Raw genomic sequence first — 23933 nt, 5'->3', positions numbered from 1 at the left:
TTAAAAAAAAAAACCACAATGACAAGTTTTTGCTTTTGGCCATGACAGTGTAACTAGGACTGGACTAGTCCTCCTGCCATAAACAGCTAGAAAACTATTACAGAATAGACACCACATCTGTGTGCAGGTACTAGTCTGCAGGTGTCACAGGGCTGTGACCTATGGAGAGATGTTGTCCTGTGATTGCCCCAGCATTCTGCCTGGAGGAATTTTCTGGACTCTGGCACAAAGAGGAGGCACCCCCAGAATATTGCAGTCTCACTGAACTAAGGACCCAAAGATTGGAATTCAGGAAGACTAAAGCCAGTGAAATTTGCAAGCACAGTACCAAAAGCAGGGAACCACCTACTAAGAGCCCCAGAAATCTGCCTTGACATCACCCTGCATCTCAGCACTACTGAGCAGTGCACACACAGGATGAGACTCCATGATTCAGGCTAAGAGCAGCTACCAGGGACTTGTAAGCTGACGGATACCAGAGGTTTAGCAAGTCTGGGAGACTTTAGCATTCTGACTGGTGAAGGTGGAAAGACCTTGTGCACACCCAGGGTATCCAGCAGAGGCCCCAGAAAGGCCATCCATGCCTTAACAGCAGGGCTGGAGATCTTCTGCAGCAGAGTTTGAAAGTAAGCCTTAAATGGGTCAAGCTGACCCACCAACAAGTTAACTGTCTCAAAACTTTTTAAAGAAAGACCAAAGGAAAAAAAAAATTAAAGTAGCATTCAAAATGTTCAAAATCCAGTTTTAAAAAGTACTAGATATATAAAGAAGCAGAAAAATATGGCTTTTATCCAGGAGAAAAATTAGTCAGTAAAAGAGATCTAGAAATGACAGGTAGTAGAATTAGCAGGCATGGACTTTTTGAAAGCAATTTTAAAAATAATTTTTAAAGGATTTTAGAAAACGTAATGTAAAAGAACAAAGACATAGAAAATATGAAAACAACCAAATATTCTTCTGGAGGTGAACAATGAATATATGTATGTTCATGTGTAACTGAAAAATTGTGCTCTACACTGGAATTTGACACAACATTGTAAAATGACTATAACTCAATAAAAAAAAAGTTAAAAGAAAAAGAAAAAACTATCTGAATCCAAAAGGTCTCTGCGTGAGTTTAAAAGCAGTTCAGTTACTATAGAGGAAAATATCAGTGAATTTGAAGACAGCATGATTGAAACTAAACCACAAAGAGAAAAAACTGAAACAAAAATGAACACAGTCTCACTGAACTTTAGAACAGTACCAAGTGATCTAACATTATGTATTTGAAGTCCTAGGGTAGGGATGTAGGGACACAGAAATTACATAAGGGAAAAAATGGCCAAAAATGTTATGAGTGAACAAACTCACAGTTTCAAGGAGCTCAGCCAATCTGAAGCAGGACCGCAGCAAAGCCCACTGTAATCAATTCACAGAAAACCAGTGATAATAAGAAAACCTTAAAAGTAGAGCCAGATAAGAAAATACGCATTACACAAAGGGAGGAATGCCTTCTCATCTGAAACAGTGCAAGTCAGAATACGGTGGAAAGACACCTTATGAAGCCTGTACCATGACTGCCATGTTTCAAATACAGTCCCTCCCCACACAGCCTGCCTCCCTTACCCAGACCTGTTCGTGTTCTGTACGGCATTTACCATCTTATAATATTCTATGTTACTCTGTATCTATGTGCATGTCTACTGCACTAGAATGTCATTTTCCCCCCATGATTTATTCTCTGATTTAGCTTTAGGAAAATGTCTTGCACATAATAGCTGCTTAGCAAATATTTACTAAATGAATAAATGAAAGGATAGCAGTTGTTGTTTAGTGCATTAGTCAGGGTTCTCCAGGGAAACAGGACCAATAGGATATACATGTGTATATAGTATACATATAGAGAGAGAAACTGATTTTAAGAAATCGGATGACGTGATTGTGGAGGCTTGATAAGTCTGAAATCTACAGGGTAGACTGGCAGGCTGGAAACCCAGGGAAGAGTTTCAGTTTGAGTCCAGAGGCCATCTGCTTGCAGAGTTCCTTCTGGCTGGGGGAGGTCAGGCTTTTTGTATGAAGGCCTTCAACTGATTGGTTGAGGCTTACCTGCATTGTGGAAGGTAATCAGCCTTATTCAGAGTCCACCAATTTAAATGTAAACCTCGTCCAAAAAAATACCTCCACAGAAACATCTGGAATAACGTTTGACCAAATATCTGGGTACTGTGGCCTAGTCAAGTTGACACATAAAATTCACCATCAGAGTAGGATGCAGAAAAATAGAAACTGTCATACACTGCTATATGAGTGTCAAGTTGGTACAACCACTTAGGAAAATAAATTGGCAACTTCTAGGAAAGTTGAGTATGTACATATTGTATCACTGGGCAGTTTAACTTATGTACCACAGGAAACACATAAATGAGAACACAAACAAACATGTTGAGGAATTTTTCTAAAGTGTTGCTTGTAATAGGAGCTAAAATACAGTGGAAGAAAATGGAAGTAACCAAAATGCTTATTGAGAGGAAAAATGGATCAGTTCGTTGTGATATATTCCTAGATTAGCATATTGTACAACAGTTAAAACAGATGAAGCAAGTATATGTATGTGTGTGTATATATATATTTACATATATATGCATGTGTGTATATAACTATATATATCAACATGGATTAATTTTCAAATTTATATTGAATGAAAAAATAGTTGCAAAAGGATATATAATCTGATACCACTTGTATCAGTTTTGACAACTCAAGACCATAATATATTGTTGAATTATAGTTTTTTGCTGAGGTTCTTTTTGCTACCTAATATTCTCCTGTTTAATATTATAAAAGAAACCCATGAAACATAGGCCTTTTATCTGTGCTGCCTTGCGGTAGAGGGGACTAAAGACGCACTTAAAGAGTTGTTCATTAGAAACTTGCTAATGTGACCAGTGTGAACCACTAATGAACTGTTGTGAATCCACACCCATTTTGCTAATTCTTCCTCATTTAGAACAGCTTTTAAAATGTGTAACGTATGATAGACCTTCAAACTTAGGGATATTTTTTCCAGAGTGACAGATTGCATGTATTTCTCAGTTAAAGAATAAGCTTTTTTCTTTTAAACTTTTTAAAAATTTAAGTATAGTTGACATACAACATTATGTTGGTTTCAGGCATACTACATAGTGATCCAGCAATCAAGTACTTTACAAAATGATCACTATGACAAGTCCAGTAACCTTACAAATTTATTACCATATTATTGACTATAAGAATAGACTTTAAAAATCACATTGAGTCATGACATTCAGTCGTATACACTGATATTTTCAACTTAAATATTCCACGGTCTCGTTAAAATAAACTGTGATTAACAGTGAAGTAAGTTAAAATTAGTGTTTATCTATTTTGCTGGTCACTTTCTTATCCAATCATAAGTTTCAGGTTAAGATACTACCTTTGTGGCGAATCTTTATTTTTTACTGAATATTTAACAGTGTTCTCACAAAAAGTATATTCTGCTCAGCCCTCGTGCTGTTTCTGGTTCCTCCACAGTTATCCGATGATGGTCGCTATGTCTTGCTGTCAGTAAGGGAGGGATGTGACCCAGTAAACCGACTCTGGTACTGTGACCTCCAGCAGGAATCCAACGGCATCGCTGGTAAGCTATCTTCCAAACACGGATAATTATTCCAGGAAGCTCCATTAGAAAGCAGTTATGTTGGTCTTCTAATTCATTTCCCAGGAAACCTTCTTCCGCTTAACCACATCATCTCAGTTCATGGGATTTTCTTTTCTTGATGTTACTCCATAGAAATGAAAAAAAAATGGAATGAAATTACATTTTCTCTGTAGCTTGGGGTTAGCCATATTTTTTGCATGCTTATGAGTGTGAAAGTATCTTGCCTGTGTTGCAGATGCGGAGCGTTCAGGAGAAGCTGGCCCTTGGTCTGGAAAGCATGACTGTCTAGATGTAGTGGCGTAAGCTGTCCCAGGAAAGAGATTGGACACACCTGGTTAATAAGACAGCTCCTCAGTACTGAACCACATGTGCGGCATCAGCCTGGTTTTGCTTCCTAAAACCTTATGTATAAAGATAGTAAACATAGGACCAGCCAGTTACATGTTCTGGAGATGGCTCATTTTAAATGTTGTTTTCTTCCAACATTTATGTCATACCAGCACCATCATCAAGCATTGAAGCTCTTCAGCTGCCTGACTGTGCTGAAAATCCCCAGACCCAAAAGCTCTATCAGAGATAGGCTCGCACCCAGAGAAGGACACTAAACTGATTACACCATGTTCTGGTTAATGTAAAATAAATGTATTTTAGAGATAGTTGATGCACATTTTCAAAATACACAGTCCTGAGTGTGCTTCTGATTATCGATTAGATTACCTTGCTGTTAGTATCTAATCTGTATTATGTATGATCAGAAAATATATACTTTTTTGTTACTGATTGGGCACTGCATCATTTTTAAACTTCTCTGAGCAAGAGTCACATCCTAACATTCTTGGCTGTTACAGGACACCGTTCGCACATACAGCAGGGTGAAGCCACCAACCTTTATTCTAACGTTATATATATATATCCATTGACTAAAGCTACAGTTGGTTTTTTTTTTTTCCTGTTTAGGGGGGCAGGGAAAAAAAAGAGATACAACCATTTTGATCTGAAAAAAAAAATTGCGCCAGTCACGTCAGTTTCCACATTCTCTGACAGGACTAAACCACCACCCAGGAGTTACCCACCTGAGTTACAGGTGTAGGTCTGCATAGAACTGAGCTTTGAAAGTCGAACCTGAAAGAGCCCGACAGCCGTGATCGCTGTTACCCTGCGCGGCGTTCCTGTGTGAGTCTGGGTGGTGGAAGGGACTCGGTCTTTCTCCAGTCCATTAAGAGTTCCAGTCACAGTGTCCTTCCTCCAGAGAGTACCACTGTCTCTTTCTAGTTATTCCTCCAAAAAAAGCTTTATAAATTGTTAGGCAGGCTTGTTATTAAAAGGTACACACATTGCTTAACGTACTGCAGATGCAGAGAAGGACATTTTATGCACGTGTTCATGTACGGGAAGTGCTGTGTCCACTTAATAATAGACAGTAGTACTTGGAATGAGACCTCACAGGTGCCAGCAGCACTGCAGGGACCCCCTGTTTTCTTCCTGAGCTCTTGGTCCTTGTCTTTTTTTTCTCCACTACCTCCCCCTCCCCGACTTTTTCAGCATTGGTGAGGAATTAGGGATGAGGGATTGGGACTTCAGAAGGAAGGCAGTGCAGAGGTGCACTCAGCCCTCAAACAAAATTCTGGACATTGCAGCCATGAATGAACATAAGGAAGAAAGAAGGGAATGTAAGGAATCCTGCGGAGCTGTGATGCATTCAGATTAGAAGATGTTTTTTACAAAGTAAGTCAGGTCCTGGCCTGCCTTTCTAACTTGGTCTTTCCTTGACTTACAGGACCATTGTCTTTGCTTCCTAGATGGTTTTTGTGCAGCTTAGGTGAAGAGCCTAGCACCGAGTAAGCACTTGGTAAATGTTAGCAATCATTATTTTTCCAAATTGTTCTCTCTTTTTTTTATTCTTCCAGGGGGACTTTAAGATTTTTCTGTCACGATTTGAACAAAAATCCAGCTGTATGTTTGACTAAGGACTGTGTGTAAACTTATACATTTATTTGGGACTATGTCTGAGTTATGTAGGAACCATGTATTTCTTACTAAAGTTACTTCTGGGTATTTTATGTTTGTGGAATATTGATGGCTTGTGAATGTGTCTGTTAGGGTTTAACCAGAGAAGTAGAACCAGTAGAAGATGTGTAGTAGGAAATATATTGCCAGGAATTGGCTTCCATGATTGTGGGGCTGGCTGGGTGAGTCTGGAGTCAGTAGGGCAGGCTGTCTGGAAGGGCAGGCTGGAACTGTCAGGCACAGGCCGAAGCTGCTGTCCACAAGTGGAGTTTCTTATTCAGGGAAACCTCGCTCTGCTGGAAGGCTTTTCAACTGATTGAGTCAGCCCCACCCAGCTTGTCCTAGAACAGTGTTTTTTTATTTAAAGCCAACTAATTATGGTCTTTAATCATATCTTTAAACTACCTTCACAGTTAACACCTTGTTACTGTTTGATTAATTAACTCAGGACATCAACCTAGACAAGTGGACCTGTCAAAAAGACCATCACAGAGAGCTCCTGGAAAACCACATGGGAAGGGATAGAGCAAACGAGTTTTAGAATACTAACCTAATGTCATTTTTTAATGAGATTACTAAACTGACCCTGTGTGGAATTCATTGAGTCACCTAGAAGGGTACATAATCTCCTGTAGATGAGAAAGCAGAATGTTAAGTGACTAAGATTGGTGGATTTTAAGCTGTTGAGTTCCATACGAATGGATTGGGATCAGTTTGGAGCGTGTTTTCCAGAGAAAGCTGCTAAATTCTGGGTGTAACACTGGGCCTGCCATCTTTTTTTAATTACTGCTTTACTAACATTAAATTTGTGGCTAACATAAACCTTAGAAGAGTTCTTTTGAATGGCAGTCCTGGGATTCTAAAAGCTCTCAGCAGTTGCTGTGATTGACCAGTATTAAGAAGATGACCTGGGTATCAGTTTCCACCCTGGGGTTCAAAAGTTAATTGTGTAGGTCAAGCTTAGAGAGATCTTAGGGGTTTTTTTGTTTTTTAATTGATTGCTAGACCATTATAAGTTAATGATGTGATTATGACTGATTAAAAAACAAGTATTGTGTGTGAGTTTAACTGTTGACGATACTAAGTACATTTAGTGTGTAATTGGAGAGACATAGCAGATTGAGATAGTGATCATTAAAATTTTTTAAATAGTTCTTATTAAATTACAGTTGGCTATATTGAGACAGTAACCTTAAGACTTTTAAATCAGATTTGAATTTTAATCTGAGCTCTATCACTAAATAACTGGTAACCCTGGGAAAGTTATCCTTTCTCTCTTACTATTTCCACAACTGCAAACGAGGCAGTGACACCTGCTTCATGAGGAATGACGAAACTCACAGCAAAGGGCTTAGCAGGGTTCCTGGCATAGGGGGAGTTCTCAGGTATGCATTCTTTTTCCCTTTGTTATTTGACTGAAAGGAGAATATTCAGAACCACCACACAATGGTTTGAGGTAGCAGGTTAAAATAGATTGAAGGAAGTTTTTATCTTTAATATCAGAGCTGCTCTAAACATAGATCTTGATATTGACATGTTTTCTGTAAAACCCAGTTCACAGTCAGGAAAGAGGAGAAAACATGAAGAGCTGTGCCTCTCATGGGACACGATTCTAGTTTTGCAGGTTGACAATTGAAAAAATCTAAGGTACACGTGTCCAGTTGGTGACCCTGACTGCCACCCAAGATCTTTTTCTTGCTGTTTCCTTACTGCTCCCCATTTTTGTTACTCTTTTTAAAAACTGAAGGGGAGAATAATTAGTATATAACTTAAATGCTGTATGTATTAGTTAACTGAAATATTAGGTGAGTTAAACCTGAAAAGCTGGTGACTGAAGACTAAATGCAGTGTTACAAAACTGTTAATGTTATATTGCTGAAATTGATAACCTTTCTGTTAAAATTTTGATCATTTTTACCTTCAAGGCAGGGAGATTTGTCAATATTTTCCTATAAGTTAATTATTTATTTATTGGGGCACCACAAAATTCCCTGTCTGGAGAACTACTAATTTCACTCAGGAAGCTTTTTTTTTTTTTTTTTTTTTTTTTTTTTTTTTTTACCATTTTTGTCATCTTTGTCTCCCAGGAAAGCCTTTTTTCTACATGCATTTGAAATGAGAAGCACAAGAAAGTGGCCAATGGTTATTTAATATAGAAAAAGACAGGGAAAACAAAACTACATATAAATCCAGGGTGGAAAAAAATCTTAAGACTCTTGAGAGTTTAAGAGTTCTCTCTGAAACTGGATTCCTTTGTGACTACATTTGTCCCATGTATTTGATTTTCCGTTTGCTGACTTGCTGACCAGCCTCCTTCCTCCGTGCAGGCCCCCGAGCAGGAGCTCTCTCTGGTTTCCCTTTGCCTCTCTCTGGAGAACCTCATCTCCACCATTTACACCTGCAGTACTTTTACTGACGTCTAACACGAGCACATTCCTTGCAAACCGTGGGCCTTTCCACAGGAGCTGCGGCTGATGCTGTAGCTGCCCCTGCCCTCACCTTCCTGGACAGGTCACTTCCCTGACTCCCTTCACCTGCGCTGAGTAGAGCCAGCACTGGTCCTGTCACACAGGTGATACCTGATAACCTGGACCAGCCCTCACCAAGAATCCAGTTAGGTCAGTTTAACAAGAACCCCCTACTCTCATGTCTTCACTTAGTAATTTTCGATCCTCCGACCCCCTCATTCTGCACATTGGCTATAAGTTTCCAGCTGTCTGTTCGTATTCAGGTTCAGCCTGCTCTCTCTCCTTAATTGCAGAAATCTTGACTAAAGGCTTCTTTACCATTTTAACACGTCGATCACCATGTCACCCAAATCTGGGTGACAGTAGTGTTTCCTCTGGGGCTCCGTCACCCAGATATGGGTAATGCTTTCCTCATCCAGTTATGCAGAATTTATTCCATGCAGAATAATAACATTCCAAGAAGAAATAAAATGGTGAAGAGGCTGAAAATTGAAAATAAGAAATTGTTTTCTAGAACAATTCCAATTATACTGGAAAAACAGACAGATTAGTTATAAGCACATATATGTCACACTGTGTGTGAAGTGTGAATTGGGGCCCCACCGGAAACACACCCGACCCACAGCAGGCAATCAATGTGTTAACGTGTTAAGGGTCAGAATACCAGTTCTGTAGCACAGACTCAAGAGTAGTTGGGCACCGACTTGTCTCAAGTGACTTCACTTGCCCCTTTAGGGATCCTGTGCCCAGGTGGCCCTGCTGGAGAACCGTCCTCCATCTGTAACTTAATTTACTTATGAGTGTTTTGAATCTTTACCCTTCTGGCCTCCTAACTTTTTTCAGTTAAATTTTTGTCCTTTATTAAACCCCAAGGATAGTGGAAAAGTACAGACCGTGTTTCTCCAGTCCTGTGTATTGTATGAGCAGAACATTTCTGCTTCTCTTTTTTCTGTTCTTTGTGTAACGAAGTGAAGAGGTACCAAGGTATCACTTAGGACGCCAGGCAGGCATGACATTTTATTAGTTCTGCAGTGGAAAAGACAGCTGAGTCTTGACTCCTGTGACTCTTAATGTGATTCATGCCCGCAGATTAGTTGAAATTAATCATCCTGAACCTTGCAAGAAAATGATTTGTCTGGATTTTTAGTTATATTTTTTGTGCTTTTCTAAATCAAGACTATGGTTTCTTTCAAAATATGTATATATTCTTTGTTTCCTGAGTTTGTTGAAAATACTATTATGACTACATAAAGTTGCTTAACATAGACTAAATTTAGAGTAATTTTCACATTTTCTACATGACAGTTGAGCATCAGGCCTCAGAGTTGTCCTTTTTTTCTCAAATAGGTGGACTTTTACAATTTTACATGAAAACTTAATGTATACCCTAAAAGTGTAAATAATAATTTTTAATGTATTTTTATACATATTTATCTTAGTATATTATATTTCTAAATATTCTTATTGGGAGAGTGGAAGAGACTGCTAAATTCTGTTAAATTTGGTTGCTTCTGTTGTCTTTACATTATCAAGAAATGTATGTTAAGGTTCAGTCTAAAATGTAGGATAGTGTAAGTGTTATATGTAGTTATGGAGCAGACGTGTATCGATGCCCCTGCTTCATGTCAGTTGGGTGACAGCGGTGATGACAGCCCGTCCCTGCCCAGGCGTGCTCCCCGCTGGCTGGGCAGCAGCCACTGGACCGCCAGTGCGCAGCCTCAGGGCTTATCAGCAGTGCTGTGGCCTTGCTGGAGTTTGAAAACTCTAAACTCCCTCTCACTCCTCTCTTTTGTCTTTCTCTTGTTTGTTGCCTTTTCTTTTTGGTTCTTTCATTTTTCTGTAGAAGGTCAGATACTTGAATCTCTATTTTATAGAATAATCAGCAGCAGAAGAGACACTGACTGTTTGGCTCGATTCTAAATAAGTTTACAATTATATCAGAGGTTTTTAAATAGCATCCTTGGAAAGCAATTGTTAGGTGAAAGAACTATAAATGTCTAAAATCTTTGTGGTTGTTAACTTAACACCTTTCTGCTTGAGTGGTACCATCCTTCACATGGGCCTGAAGTGGTCTTTGCACATGTTACAGCATGTATGAAGGGTTTGGGGGGGAAAGATGAGTCATGCTGATACACTGACCTTTGTAAGGAAACAGCAGCTCATCCTGTGCCTCATCTAGACTTTCACTAACCTGTATGTTGGCTTTTTCCTTTTTTGCTGAAAGTTTAATCATTTTAGATTGATGAAATTTTCAGCACCTGTCATGTCTTCATTTAAATTCTTTCATGTCATTAGAGAAAACTGGCTTTCTCTTGCATAAGAAATCAGTCTACACTACATGCTAACCTAGAACTACAAAAGGAGGCTCAGGGTTTATCAGACACTTAAATTGTTCATGCAGCCATCTCGGCAGTGCAAGGCAGGTGACCTCTTGTTTCTAGGGAGCCGGGACCATTTTGACTTCATGTTCATGCCTGGTAGGGGTGGAGAGGAATGAGGGAGACAAACATTCAAGAAGCTTGAAACAAATGAGTTGTCTGAAGTTTAGCAAAGTCATCTGAGTGTTAAAAGTCAGACCAACAGGGGAGGAGGGCTTCTGTGAGAGGCAAGGAGTTGTTAGAAAATCAGTTTGTGTGTCAGAGCGAGATTGCCAACAACCCAAAAAGTGGAACATCAATAGACAGTATAAAAGTAAGAAGCAGCACATGAATTTTGAAGTCAAATAAGTACTAGTGATAAAATTAGTGATTTTACTATTAAAATAGTAACATTAGAAGTTCAAAAATGAAGCAGAATTAGACTGCAGTGCCTGTGGATGCATGTTAAGGCAAAAAAGAACAGAAGAATAAGGAAGTGGTTACCGTCGAATCAGGATGGTCGTTGCCTTCAGAGGGGAGGGGGCTTATCAGAGCATCATAGCCCAGAAGTCCCTCCTCATTCTGTTAGCAAACACGTATGTACATGTTGCTGGTTATTCAGGTTTTGTTTGTTGTCGCGGTTAAGATTCCTTAGAAAAACTTTAGAACTTTCCTCATAGAGAGCCCACGTTTCGTGTTAAGTACATTCCTAAGTATTTCATTCATTTTGCTTCTAATGTAAATGAGGTTACCCCCCCCATGTTTTCTGACTGGTATTGCTAGCATGTAGGAAAGCTATAGATTTTTTTTTTAACTGCCTGTCTTACTAGTTTTAATTCCAATAGTTTATTTTAAAATAATATTTGTTGAGTTTTTGTTGTGGGTAGGTATTAGTAGTCACTTTAGAATAGTTTTTGCATTTGCTTACTCTTCCTCACCTGCATTTTGAGAAAGTGAGGCTTTTTAGCAAGGGAGAGAGAGATTGCCCAAGGCCACACAACTAGATGGTGGTGGAGGTAGGGGTTTAATCCAGTTATGTCCAGCTGAGAAACTCTCCACCGTGGGATTATATTTTCCCTGATTAATTTAGTTCAACAACAAATTATATAAAAATATTATGCTGTAGAGATGAATGAGATAATGACTGTAAAGTCACCAGGAATATAAATGAACTATCCAAATTAGTGTAGCAATTTCACAGTGAAATTGGAAGTAGGAGGTTAATTGGAGAGTAGCTGAGATCTGGCATTGTCTTTGAGTAACTGAAAAGTCATACAGCTCTTTTGTTTATAAAATTTTTGAGATTTCCTCTGAATATTTATGTCTCATACATTATGAACCAGATGTCTTCCCAGTTGGTTTTTTTAAACATTAAAAGTGGCACTTAGGAGCCATTTAAAATGATGATGATGGTGAACACATTTAAGATTTCTTTTAGTGATGACCATCTCCAGACTGGTTCTTAGGATGAAAGGACTAGAAAGTGTCCTCCTTGCATTCAACACCAATTTTATTTTGCGCCTTTGAAGTACCTGCCACTCGATTTGGGTGCTGAGTATCAAATAGTGATAAAAATGACAAATTATAAATAAGCAAATAAGTACAGTTGACCCTTGAACAACGCGGGGGTTAGAGCGACCCTCAACACAGTCGAAAATCTGTGTGTAGCTTGTAGTCGGCCCCCTGGGTACACGGTCTCTCTGCGTCTATGGATTTAACCAACTGCAGATCATGCAGTATTTGCTGTAGAAAAAAACTGTGTTCTGCCATTTGGGAGTGGGCCAGGCAGAGGAACTGGCCTGCGACAGGGCCCTGAAACATGTCTTATGGACCCTAACAAAGGCCAGTGATACCAGAGGATGGGGAGCAAGGCAAGAGTTGAAACATCTGAGGTTGGCTAAGTGGGCAGGACCATGGAGACCGTGGGAGAGCATCTGGATTTTATTCAAAGAGCAATGGGGAAATGTCTAGGAAAGGAACCAACATGGGCTGATGTAGGGTATTAAGCCGTTGTGGTGGCTGCTGCCAGGAAGGTCGAGAGCGGCAGTGGGAAGACCAGGCAGGACGGTGCTGCAGACCAGGGTTTCTCAGCCGCGCATTGTTGGCGTTCAGGCTCCTGATTCTTCGTGGAAGGGGCTGTCCTGTGCGTTAAAGCTGCACCTCTGGCCTCTGCCCGCTAGGTGCTGGTAGTAGGCCTCCTCCCGACTTTCCAAGTTGTAACAACCACAATGTCTGCAGGCGTTTCCAAAAGTCACCTGAGAGGAGGGGGTGAGGTCATCCCCACTGCCGTGGGCCGGGGGGGAGATGGTGGAGACCTGGAAGGCAGTGATGGCAGCTGAGGCAGAAAGACGTGCTCAGGTTTGAGACCCGCTCAGGTAGAAGAGGACGTACCAGGTTCTGTGAACGGGCGGACTGAGAGAATTCTTCACTCTCCTTCGTTGCCAGGTTTTTTCAGGAAAAACTTGCTTTGCGTTCTTTGGAAACCTGAAAATTCACCCACACTTGTCCTCCTCCTTTCTCATGCCTTGGCTCTTACAAATATCGTGTCTGCTTTGTGTTCTGTGGGCAGAAAAGAGCCATCCCCTCGCTACACACAAGCCACACCATTTTAAACCCTGGTCTCTCACCAGGAATCCTCAAGTGGGTAAAACTGATCGACAACTTCGAAGGAGAGTACGACTACGTGACCAACGAGGGCACGGTGTTCACGTTCAAGACGAACCGCCATTCTCCCAACTACCGCCTCATCAACATTGACTTCACGGATCCTGAGGAGTCCAAGTGGAAGGTGCTTGTTCCTGAGCATGAGAAAGACGTCTTAGGTAAGAGTACACGCTGTGTGGAAATTGTGCCCTTGTCTGTGGTATGGGAGGGAAGCTGGCATATCTGTCATCCTCTGGTGACCGGTTACGAGGTAAAGAACCTTCATCTGCTAATCGTGAGATGTCTGATAGCAAATGAGTCTTCACCGTGTGACATCTCTGTAGTTAGTGCAATGCTGGGAAGGGTCTTCATAAAAAACGTGGAGGTGTGAATCCTGACTTTCAGAAGTAGTCTTTTTCTTTTTCTTTTTTTTTTTTTATTATCAGTTGTCTCTGGTTATTGTCTGATAATAATCACTAACGTTTAATTTTTTTTAACCATTTGGATTTCAGAATCCTTAGCTTTTTGCTTCGGAATCACCTTTGGTGGTTTGCATTGTACCCATTGTAGATATTCAGGTGGGTTCATGGTCCTCTTGTCAGAAAGAGAACAGACTGTTGTCAGATGTAATTGAAACCCATCGCACTTACTGCTGTGTGCGCTGCGCCCCATTAACCTCTTGAGAACCTCACTCCTCTATCCTTTGTGCTTCCGAGCGCCTTAAAGTTCCCTTTTACTCATTTTCTCTGTAATTTCCCAAAAATGATATGCTGCTTTATAAATTATTTATTGCCTGAAAACTGGATTTGATTTAGAGTAAGACTCACTAATTTTGCTACAGTTTTTGATGCAAAAGGAGAGTCTAGTACCTTCAAGCCAGTGGAGAGTTGACTTGTGGGGGTGAACTTCTGCCGATGGGTTGAATGGGGGTAAAATCTAGGGCCATCCCAAAATGGGAAGGTATGAGGTATAAAATTAGGAGAATAACTAACTCCTTGTGAGATCTGCTGGGTGGCCCCGTCTCGGATAAAACAGCCCTTACCTGTGTGACTTTCAGCACAGATGTTGGAGTCAGACAGACCCAGGTGCATATCCTGGAAAAGTAAGGAACCCTGTGCCCCTGGCTCAAGGCGGCGTGCTCTGCCCACAGACATTTAGGCCTCGCCTTGACCAGTGGGTCAAGCGGAAGGTGGGCAGATGGTTACGGCACAATCTCAGGGATGCTTCCTTGGGGCACCCCTGCCTGCAGCACTCATTTGGGCGGCTCCTTTGGCCCTGGGGAAAGCACTGTCCTGGTGTTTGCCTGGGCTTCCCCTCAGCTCCGGGGCATCTGGCTGCCCCCCTCCAGCTGCTCTTGTACAGAGGTCTCCAGCGCCTGGGGCAGTTCTGTCCCCAGGACCCAACACAGCCTTGTCTGCCTGTGCTCTTTCCTGCAGAACCCACACCCGCACCCTGACACAGCTGCCCACCCAGTGCTCTGTCACAGGCAGGGCTTCTCCCCGGTGGGGAGGGGACTTAGAGCACCACAGGGGCCATCTCCTCAGAACTTTCCGTTCACTCTCTGACCCTCGTGTATTTGGATGAGGGACCCACCGGTCATGGAGCAGGTTTTTGGCCTTTGCCATTAACATCTTCACCCAAGGAAACCACGGTGACTTTGGCAGCTTGATGGCTTCTGTCCAGACTGAGACAGAATGTCCCCCCAACACCGAGTGAGTACTTCTTAAGTGCCACATGAGGTGACCTCGTGCCTTGGTGGGTCCAGAGGAGACTTGGTGGCAGAGGTATTCATGGAGAGTGCCCTGGGTGGTTTTCAGGTGCAAGTCAGGTGGGAAAGGTAGTTCTCATGCCGAGAACCATCAGAGATGCAGATACTTCCCGAGGCATGTGAGTTTGCTGCCTTGTAAAGCTCCTCAGACGCAGTTCCACCTATGTGCTAGGGTGACATCCTCTCTCACTTGTAGACCTAATGAAATGCAAATTGATGCTTGGGGATTTTGGTTAGGGTGGGTGATAGATGTTTATAACCCTCCTTCTGAAAGGTTGTAGGTTCTTGAGACTGGAAAGGGGAAATCTTCGATAGTCACCAGAACCCATCAGTTCAAAGAGAAGCACAGTTGAATTTGCTGTATATCACTAGCACAGAACTCTACTGAGAATAAAAACCAGAGATGAGTCATAAAGTACGGCTGTATAGTCAGATCTTTTATTAACGACAGTCCGCAAATCATCCTGTCCTTTTCTTGTTCACTCTGTCTGTTCTGTAATTCTGATGTACTCGTAGCTAACGCAGATTGATTATTTTTTGACAGAAATAATTTACTTCAGTTTTTTTTCCCCATACTTTCTTTAAAACGTTAAGGCCATATGAACTATAGGCCTTGATTGAGGCTCTTTAAAAAAAAAAAAAACTGTGTTGACAAACAAGCAGATTACTTTCAGAAGTAAGAGTTCTCAGTGGCCTCACTTGAGAGAAGTTTGCCGTGGTAATCTACGCAGCCCGGCGAGGTCGAGGCCCGGTGACCCACAGTGCTCCCTCTGGCCAGGGTCTTGTTGGTAACTGGCAATGTTGTACACATGAATGCCCGGTTTCCTGGGTTATAAAAACAAGCAGTGTCAGGAGCGCCTTGTCCTGCCCCCACCAAGAAACCTGGGAAAGGCTTGTCTTTTCCCTGGGCTTGAGCCATTGCTTGCAGCCCTGACCTTGCTTCCATGGACCACAGCGGCTCTCCCTCTGGATGGTCTGTCCAGAACAGGATAGACCATGTGCTGTGCCCCCTGCCCTCCTGCTTTCTCCCTTTCTCCCTCCCCGCTCCCCCCTCACCATTGCTGGAGCTGCAGCCCCAGGAACCAGGGGGGACCCACGTCCCTGCCTTACCCTCCACATCCCTCAGTCCCTGCATCCTGGTGACCTTTCTGGGAAGTGCCTTTCGCATCTTTCCCTCCCCCTCCAGGCTTCATCTCCTGCTTGACATGGTGTTCTGCCTGGCTCCCTGCAGTCCGTCCTGGTCTCCCTCTGTCCTCCATTGTTCTTTAGACTGCCTCACATGCACACTTCCCTCACTGAAGTCACCTTTGTTTGTGTCCCCCTTCTGTCCAGCTGTAGCTCGTCAGTAACAGCTGAGTCAGAGCTCAGCTCCCCTCCACCTGGCTCACCCAGCCCTGGACAGATCAGCTTTTCTCGTCATCCTGACAGTGGGACCTCTCACTTGTTCTCTTCCCCAGTCTCCCACCCTTCCTTCTTGCTGTCGTTCATTCCTTGTTCGTGTTCCTTCTCTCTGCTCAGTCCCAGCTGTGGCCTTCACTCTGAGTCTCCTCCTCAACCCCCAGAGAACTGTCCTGTCCCTGCGACCACCCAGGCACCCCCCTCTCCACACCCTTGGCCCTGGGACGTCATTCAGCACTTGCTCAAGGGCTCCCACTGATTAGAGCCCAACCACCCACTCACTCACCTTTGTTTCCACATTACTACTCACATTTTCGTGTGACTGTGTTTCAAGGGCAGAAGTGATGTCATCTTCTTGCTTGTCTGTCCAGCATCTTGCAGGGCATCTGACGCATACCAGGCAAGAGTTTAATACATGTCTGTCCAATAAACAACCCTGACAGACACGGATCATGATTTGGTTTTGTTATTTTCCTTCTTACACCTCCTGTCATAAATATTAGGTAAGCGTAAAATAGGTAAGCAGGGTAATTTGTATTACACACATTATCTAGATCATCAAAAGCTCCTGGCCCCAGGTGGAGACGATTTTGTTTCCTCTGGGCATGACGGTGACAATGATTTACTAAAGGAGTATGTGAAAACTCGATGGGTGGTTAAAATTAGTTGTAAAATCACTTTGCAGTCCCCCTGCTGCAGAGCACAGTGTCGAGCTCACGAACCGTTGTTCAGTGAGATGAATGTGTTTTTGGCTAATTTTCAAAACAACATCAGGTTTTATCTGTGCTTATCGTTTCAGAGTGGGTAGCTTGCGTCAGGTCCAACTTTTTGGTGTTATGCTACCTCCACGACGTGAAGAACGTCCTGCAGCTTCACGACCTGGCCACCGGTGCTCTCCTCAAGACCTTCCCACTGGAGGTGGGCAGCGTCGTGGGCTACAGCGGTCAGAAGAAGGACACTGAAATCTTCTATCAGTTTACTTCCTTCTTATCTCCAGGTGAGTCTTTTCACCAACGTTGTCCAGTGTCAAAATCAGACTAATGTGCGCGTTTCTTTTTGAGTGGTGGAAATATAATGCCTACATTATTGAAAATGACATATGCTGTGTTACAGCTGGAATTCCTTAGTGGGACTAAAACTGTAAAACAGACACTCAGAACAAAGGGAAATGTGAGCACCTAAAACTGCACTGTCATTAATTTTATATCCTGAGTCTCTCTTCCAGAGACAGGACCGTCTGGTGTTTTAGGTTGATTTTAAAAAATTAGTATGAGCAAGTATAACCGTAGATTCAGGCTTTGGTCTGTATATACCAGGACAGATGCAGTGCAGATAACCAGAAGCATGAAATAAAAATCTATAGTCCCATCTGTTTTAAAACTGAGAATAAATTATGCTTTTGTTAAACTGGATTACCATATAATTCTCCAAATACAGTCTTAAAACATACAGAAGAAAAATACACTCGTTACTTGGTTCTGGTAGAAAAGAGAAAAAACACTTGTAAATTGCAGTTTTACAGTATGAGTTAATTTTCCCCAAAGTAAACATGGCTCTCTTTATAACTTTTTTTTTTAAGTTGGTCGCACTCACTTTGCTTGTTTTGTTTTTTTCCCACTTCCCCACTCGGCTGCACTGTTCCTGTTATAGCCGAAGTCGTAACACATGCGTGGATTTGTCCCAGGAGCCTGGCTCAGCTGGCAGTTTGCCGTTGACCGGGCAGACCCTGTCCTGAACGCAGTCTGGCTGAAAGAATGCCTGCACTTTGCTTGCTCATCTTTCGAGCTCCTCCTCCTCTCTGTCCTGCACTGTTCGGTTGCAGTAGTTTGGGCCTCAGCAAATAAAGCAGACTTGGGGAGAGCTGAACAGGTGCAGGAGAGGCCTCATCCCCTGGAGTTTGGCAGATGACAGTGATGGCTGCTCCACTTTTTTTCTTTTTGCGCCTCGGAGTCACAGAGCAGGCAGTCTATAAGGAATATCATCCTCATGACAGGTTGCTGTCAGGTTATTATAACCAAAAGAGTGATGTTCTGTGCGTAGGTCTGATGGTACACCTGCAACACCTCACAAGCTTTCCTTGCCCTCTCACCTTTCAGCGAGTCTCAGGGGGCTGGGAGAGTGCCCACAAGGATGTGGACACCACGCCCAGGGCCAGGAGTCCAGGACTGACAAGTCAAGGCCCCCACACCAGGGTGTCCTGCGCCTCATCCCTCCTCCCCCGGGGCCTGGGGGACAGTAGCAGTTGTGACCAGGAGCCAAGAAAAATGGCTTTCCTCCAGATGACTGTTCTCAACCCACTGCTGCAGGTTTCGCTTTATTTCCTCAAGTTACACTGGTCTTATAACTGTGCTTGGGAAAGCCTCATAGCTTTTCATCAATTTAAATGGGTAAAGGGCAGCAGGGAGAACAGAATAGGGCTGACTCGCCTGCCCTTCATAAAAGCTGGAGTCCCTCAAGACCTGTAAACCACCTGCAGTGACCCCACGTGGCCGTTTACTTCAGGGACAAGTTCATCATCACCCAGGGATGAAGGGGCCCCTTGTCCTAGCGCAAAATGATGGGTTCTGTGCCAAGCGATGAAATGTTACCTATGACTGTGGCTGTGAAGTCTGGAAAGAGAAGTGTTTTCTTAGTTCTGTACCAATAGGCAGCTCCCGAACAGGCTTTAATCTGTTACTGTAGTGCTTTGTTCTTCTCCCTCATCTTTTCTTACTCATATTTGCCTCCAGCTTTTCCTTTTCTCTCCTTAGTGTAATTTGACATCAAAAACCAGAGAATAGGGCTTCCAGACTCAGATCTTCTGGTCCAAATGTAAAAATGGCCATCTGATAATTAAACTAGATCCCTTGAAAGCAGGAATGGTCACTGTTCATGCACACATGCACATCAGCCACAGGCTGGCTTGCACTGGTCTCTGAAGGTTCGCTGTCCCCTGCTGCAGAAAACAGCAGAGACACTACCTTGTAAGTAAGGCTGCGGAACCAAACATCCCTGCAGCGCCAGCTGCTGTGGACATGGGGTATGTCGGGCTGGCGCACACCAGCTGACTTTGTTTCCCGTGGAGGTACAGGGTGAGGACGCGTCTTGAGCCAAACCATTTAGGACTTTTGTATCTTGAGTTACACTTGGAAGGAAACAGGCAGCCTGGCAGTTTGGAGCACGATGCACTTACTCCCTGTGGCTCAAATCACTTAGTGTTTAAGCCAACTGAGTCTGTACTCCTGGAACTTCAGAGGCGTGTCAAAGGCTCACTCCAGACGGGCGTGTGTTGTAATGATCCAGTCCAGCAGTCCCAGTTGCATGGCTCTGAGAAGCAGGGGACAGAAATCAGAGAACCTTGCTCAGAATCTTTGGGAAAGGCAAAACATGTTTTAAATTTTTATCTCTTTTTTTTTAGAGCAGTTCTAGGTTCACAGCAAAATTGAAGGGAGGGTACAGAGAGTTCCCGTATACTCCCTGCCCCAACACATGCGCCGCCTCCCCTGTTATCAGCATCCCCTGCTACAGTGGTACATTTGGTACAACTGATGACCTTGCATTGACACTTAATTGCCTGAAGTCCATAACTTACCTTAGGATTCCCTCTTGGTGGTGTACATTCTGTGAGTTTAGACAAATGTACGATGACCTGTATCCATCATCATAGTGTCATGCTGTGTGTTCACTGCCCTGAAAAGCCTATGTGTTCTGCCCTTTTCATCCCTTCCTTCCCTCTTGGCAACCACTCATCTTCTTATTGTCTCCACAGCTTTGCCTTTTCCAGAAGGTCATATAATTGGAATCATAGAGTCTGTGGCCTTTTCAGATAGGCTCCTTCGCTTAGTAATATGCATTTAAGGTTGTTCCGTGGCTCGGTAGCTTATATCTTTGTAGCACTGAATAATACTTCATTGTCCGTATGTCCCACAGTTTATTTACGCATTCACATACTGAAGGACATCTTGGTTGCTTCCAAGTTTTGGCAGTCATGAATAAAGTTGCTATAAACATCCGTGTGCAGGTTTTTGTGTGGGCATGTTTTCAACACCTTTGGGTAACTAACCAAGGAGGGCAAAAAATTTTTAAGAGGCTTGTTTTAGTTTTTGTTTGTGTTTTTTCCTTTTAATAAACTTAAAACCCAATCTATAATCAGATGAAATGGCATCTTACTGGATCATACTTACAAAGTTCTTTTGTCTTCTCTTTGCATATCCAATTTTTTAGATTCCTCTGATGATTCTTTTGCAGTTTGTCCTAAAGTTGTCTTTTCCTCCTAACTCCCATCTCTTTGACTTCCTTACATTTACTTCAGAGGATAGCAAGAATATCAGCTGCTCGTCCCTGCCTCCTTCCTCCTGCTGAAATAGCTATGTGAAAGCACTGTTTCCATCAGGAGACCCATCTCCTCAAGTCCAGACACCTTATCTGGCTTTAAGGAACTTCCATAATCCCATTCTCTTTTGCTTTTAAACTTGGAAATTATTTCCCAGAGATCACCTAACCAGTCTTCTCTGATTTCATGTTTTCTCCAACCATAACCTTTTCCTTGTACTTAACCAGCCAATTCAGACGGGACCCAGAGCATCATTAGACTATAGGGATTCACATTACAGTGTGAATGTAGTGGGCTAACCTGCGCTGACCCAGATGAATTGAAAATGGAAAGTATTGATCAAATATATTACGTACGGGTGCTTTTGGGTTTAGCCCAGCTTCTCCCAAAATGCCACTTCTGCTCAAAACTGAAGAATACAGATCAGGCACTTGGCACCCTTTCTCTGAACGGTAGCCAGCCTGTGTTGTATACTTATTTCGTTCTGTTGTTAGAGGCTTTGATGTCAATTTTTCTAGCTAAAATAGGCAGTTAGAGTATGTTTCCTACTCATTGTCTTTCACTGGGACAGTTGCATTCTAGTATTTAGTTGATTTGTGCCAGATCACTCATGCAGTAACTGGTCGGAGCTGGGAATCCTGGCTCCTTGGTCCTTTGTCATTCACTGGAGTACAGGTCACAGTGATGCCAGGGTGAGTCCAGCGCTCAAATGGCACGTGCTTGGTCTGCAGTCTCTTTTTGTTGTACTTTGATTGTTTAGAGTTTTTTTCCAAGGGTTTTTTGTTTGTTTTTTGGGGGGTTAGGGATGTGTAATTAGGTTTATGTATTTATTTTTATATGAGGTACTGGAGATTGAACCCAGGACCTTGTGCAGATGCTTTTTTGTGTTTTGAGGAAGAGGGGCAGGTACTGATTAAGAAGCTCTCCAAAAAATTGACATGTATGTGAAGATAGCCTTTGTCCTCGAGGTTACATTTGTCCAGGCAGGTACAGTATTGAGCATATCTGGTAATTTAGAATGAATGCCCAGAGTGTAGTCTAGGAGTACTTTCTATAATAAAGATATATTCCAAAAAATACCCAAGTATGACTTAAACTAAGAAAACCGGTATTTGGGTCATGTTACACATCTCCCCACTGTCACTGTTAGTCACACTCCTTATTACAGACCTTAAAATAATTTGTAAGCATGAGAATTGAGATAATGTTCATGAGCATGAGCAGTCATGTTGTTAGCGAGCCTAAACGAGTTATTCTCTGCCGGGGGATCAGAGTGCAGTTTCTCAGCTGCCACTGACTCACACGCACACACAGAGGAAAGAGCACAGGGCACATGTTAACACATGATCCATCATTGTGAACGTACCCTATGGGACTACCACTTGGTTTCTGGCTTTCCAGCAAATATTGGGATCTCTAAACCACTTTTTCATATACTTGACAGCGAATGTTTAAAGTACTATGTGGGAGGGCTGTTTCCACACCAGCCACTCTGCATCACTAATTCTGTTTCATAAACCATAGCAGTGTCGTTGTTTTCAAACAGTACTGACTTGTCTTACTTACCGTTTCTTTGATGTAGTTCTTAAGGATTACAGTGTAGTAACATTAAATTAAGGAAATGGAATCTTAATCAGTGGTTAAGTGAGCTAAAATTTTTTCATGTGTGTTCAGTAGTTTGTGTTGTGCAGTTACTGGGCTAATCAAAGTTTTAAAGGCAATTCTAAAAGGCTACCCTAAGAGGCTGTCTTTGGCGCCTGATTGCCGTCCATGTGTGCATCCACAGATGAGTGAGTGTCAAGTAGCAGGCGCCCCAGGGTTCCCATCTAGAGAGCCCTGAACGGCTGTCGGCTTTGGGCAAGTCATTTGAGTTTTCCATCTTAATCACATCTCAGGTAAAATAGCCCTCCATGACGTTTCCCGTCATCTTTGACCTGCGCTGCTGTGTGACCTGGCGTGGGGAAGACTTGTTAAGTTTTTGCAGTGAGGTTTTACCTCGCCTCATGCTCATGGAGTACATTAGAATCTTCTCAGATGTATAGGCAGACGGCTATTGTACAAGGCAGGCTGCCCCCACAGCGGTGACGAAGCCTGGCTGCATGCATAAGCCCCCCACACGCCAGGCCGTTCTGAGCTCTCCTCCTGCAGTGGCCTTGTCCCTCACTAATGCTCCTCCCTTGCTCCCCACGGCAGCCTGCTGTGCTGTGTGATCCTTGCCCCCTCTTGTATCCAGCGACTTTGTTGACTAAACTAAGACTTCCACTTCCTTCTAGGTATCATTTATCACTGTGATCTTACCAAAGAGGAACTGGAGCCAAGAGTCTTCCGAGAGGTGACCGTGAAGGGAATCGATGCTTCCGATTACCAGACGATCCAGGTATGAAGCCTTTAATCTTGGTGATGGCAGAGTTAGAGAGTCTGACTTCCAGGCCAGGCTGTTCACACCCCCACTGGTTAGGAGCAGTGGAGGTAATGCACAGTGATTCACACAACAGATATTTTGGAAACTCCTGCTGTTTCTGGGCGTCGAACCTGCATGGTCCCTGCCCTCCTAGAGCTTACCAGGGTCTGCGTCCATAGCTGCTACCCTTGACAGGACGCCAGCGTCCCTTGTCTGGGGGATCAGAGCAACACAGTTTGTCTGCTTTTGCTTAAAAGTGGGTTGTTTCGAGGTATTGTGTCATAAAAGACAACATAGACTTGTCTACATAAAGTACTTACTGAAGTGCTTTGAGCCTGTCTTTTCAGTCTGAAGTTCATCGGTCTTTGTGCCTGGCAGTGGTCAGCACTCCATGGAATATTGGAATGGGTGAATTAAGTGCATAATTGTCACGGCACCACAGGCTTGGCTCTGGTCACCATCCTTTCAGGTTAAGAATCTGCATTTTTGTACTGAGACTCCCAGAAGCCGCATCACTTGTTGATCCATGATGCAGAATGACTCTGCTCCTTCGCAGTGAGAGGTCACCTGTCAGGCCCCAGGTGTTTGTCAGGGACCTCCCACCTGGGGGCTAGACCAACACAGACCACAGACTGGGAGTCAGAATGCTTGTGAAGCAAAGTTAGAACAAAGAGCCCTGGCTGTTCCCGAGGATGCTTCTGTGGAGCTCGAGCGTTGTTTCGGCGTGGTGGACTGCACTCCACCTGTCGGGGAGCCTTCTGGAACCCCTCTTCCACGTCAGTCAGCGCGCCTGCTGGTTACCAGGTTGTCTAGGCTGCCCTAGCGCTTTAACAGGTGCAGAGACCGCACGGCCCGCAGAGGCTAAAATACTTAGTGCGTGGCCCCCTAAGAAAACATTTGCTGATCCTTAGTCTATAA

General features: G+C 43.2%; 1 protein-coding gene across 1 annotated transcript in view; it reads left to right on the top strand.

The window, feature by feature from the left end:
* PREP (prolyl endopeptidase) overlaps positions 1-23933 on the top strand; it is a 114948-nt gene that overhangs the window by 40540 nt on the left and 50475 nt on the right. The window contains exons 7-10 of the mRNA XM_072965692.1: positions 3535-3640; positions 13124-13315; positions 17102-17299; positions 22888-22991. Of these exons, the coding sequence (XP_072821793.1) occupies positions 3535-3640; positions 13124-13315; positions 17102-17299; positions 22888-22991 (600 nt within the window). The remainder of the gene's footprint in view (positions 1-3534; positions 3641-13123; positions 13316-17101; positions 17300-22887; positions 22992-23933) is intronic.

Source organism: Vicugna pacos, chromosome 8, assembly GCF_048564905.1.
Source record: "Vicugna pacos chromosome 8, VicPac4, whole genome shotgun sequence".
NCBI classification, from domain to species: Eukaryota; Metazoa; Chordata; class Mammalia; order Artiodactyla; family Camelidae; genus Vicugna; species Vicugna pacos.
The sequence above is the reverse complement of the archived record's forward strand: the minus strand, read 5'-3'. Positions and strand labels throughout refer to the sequence as shown.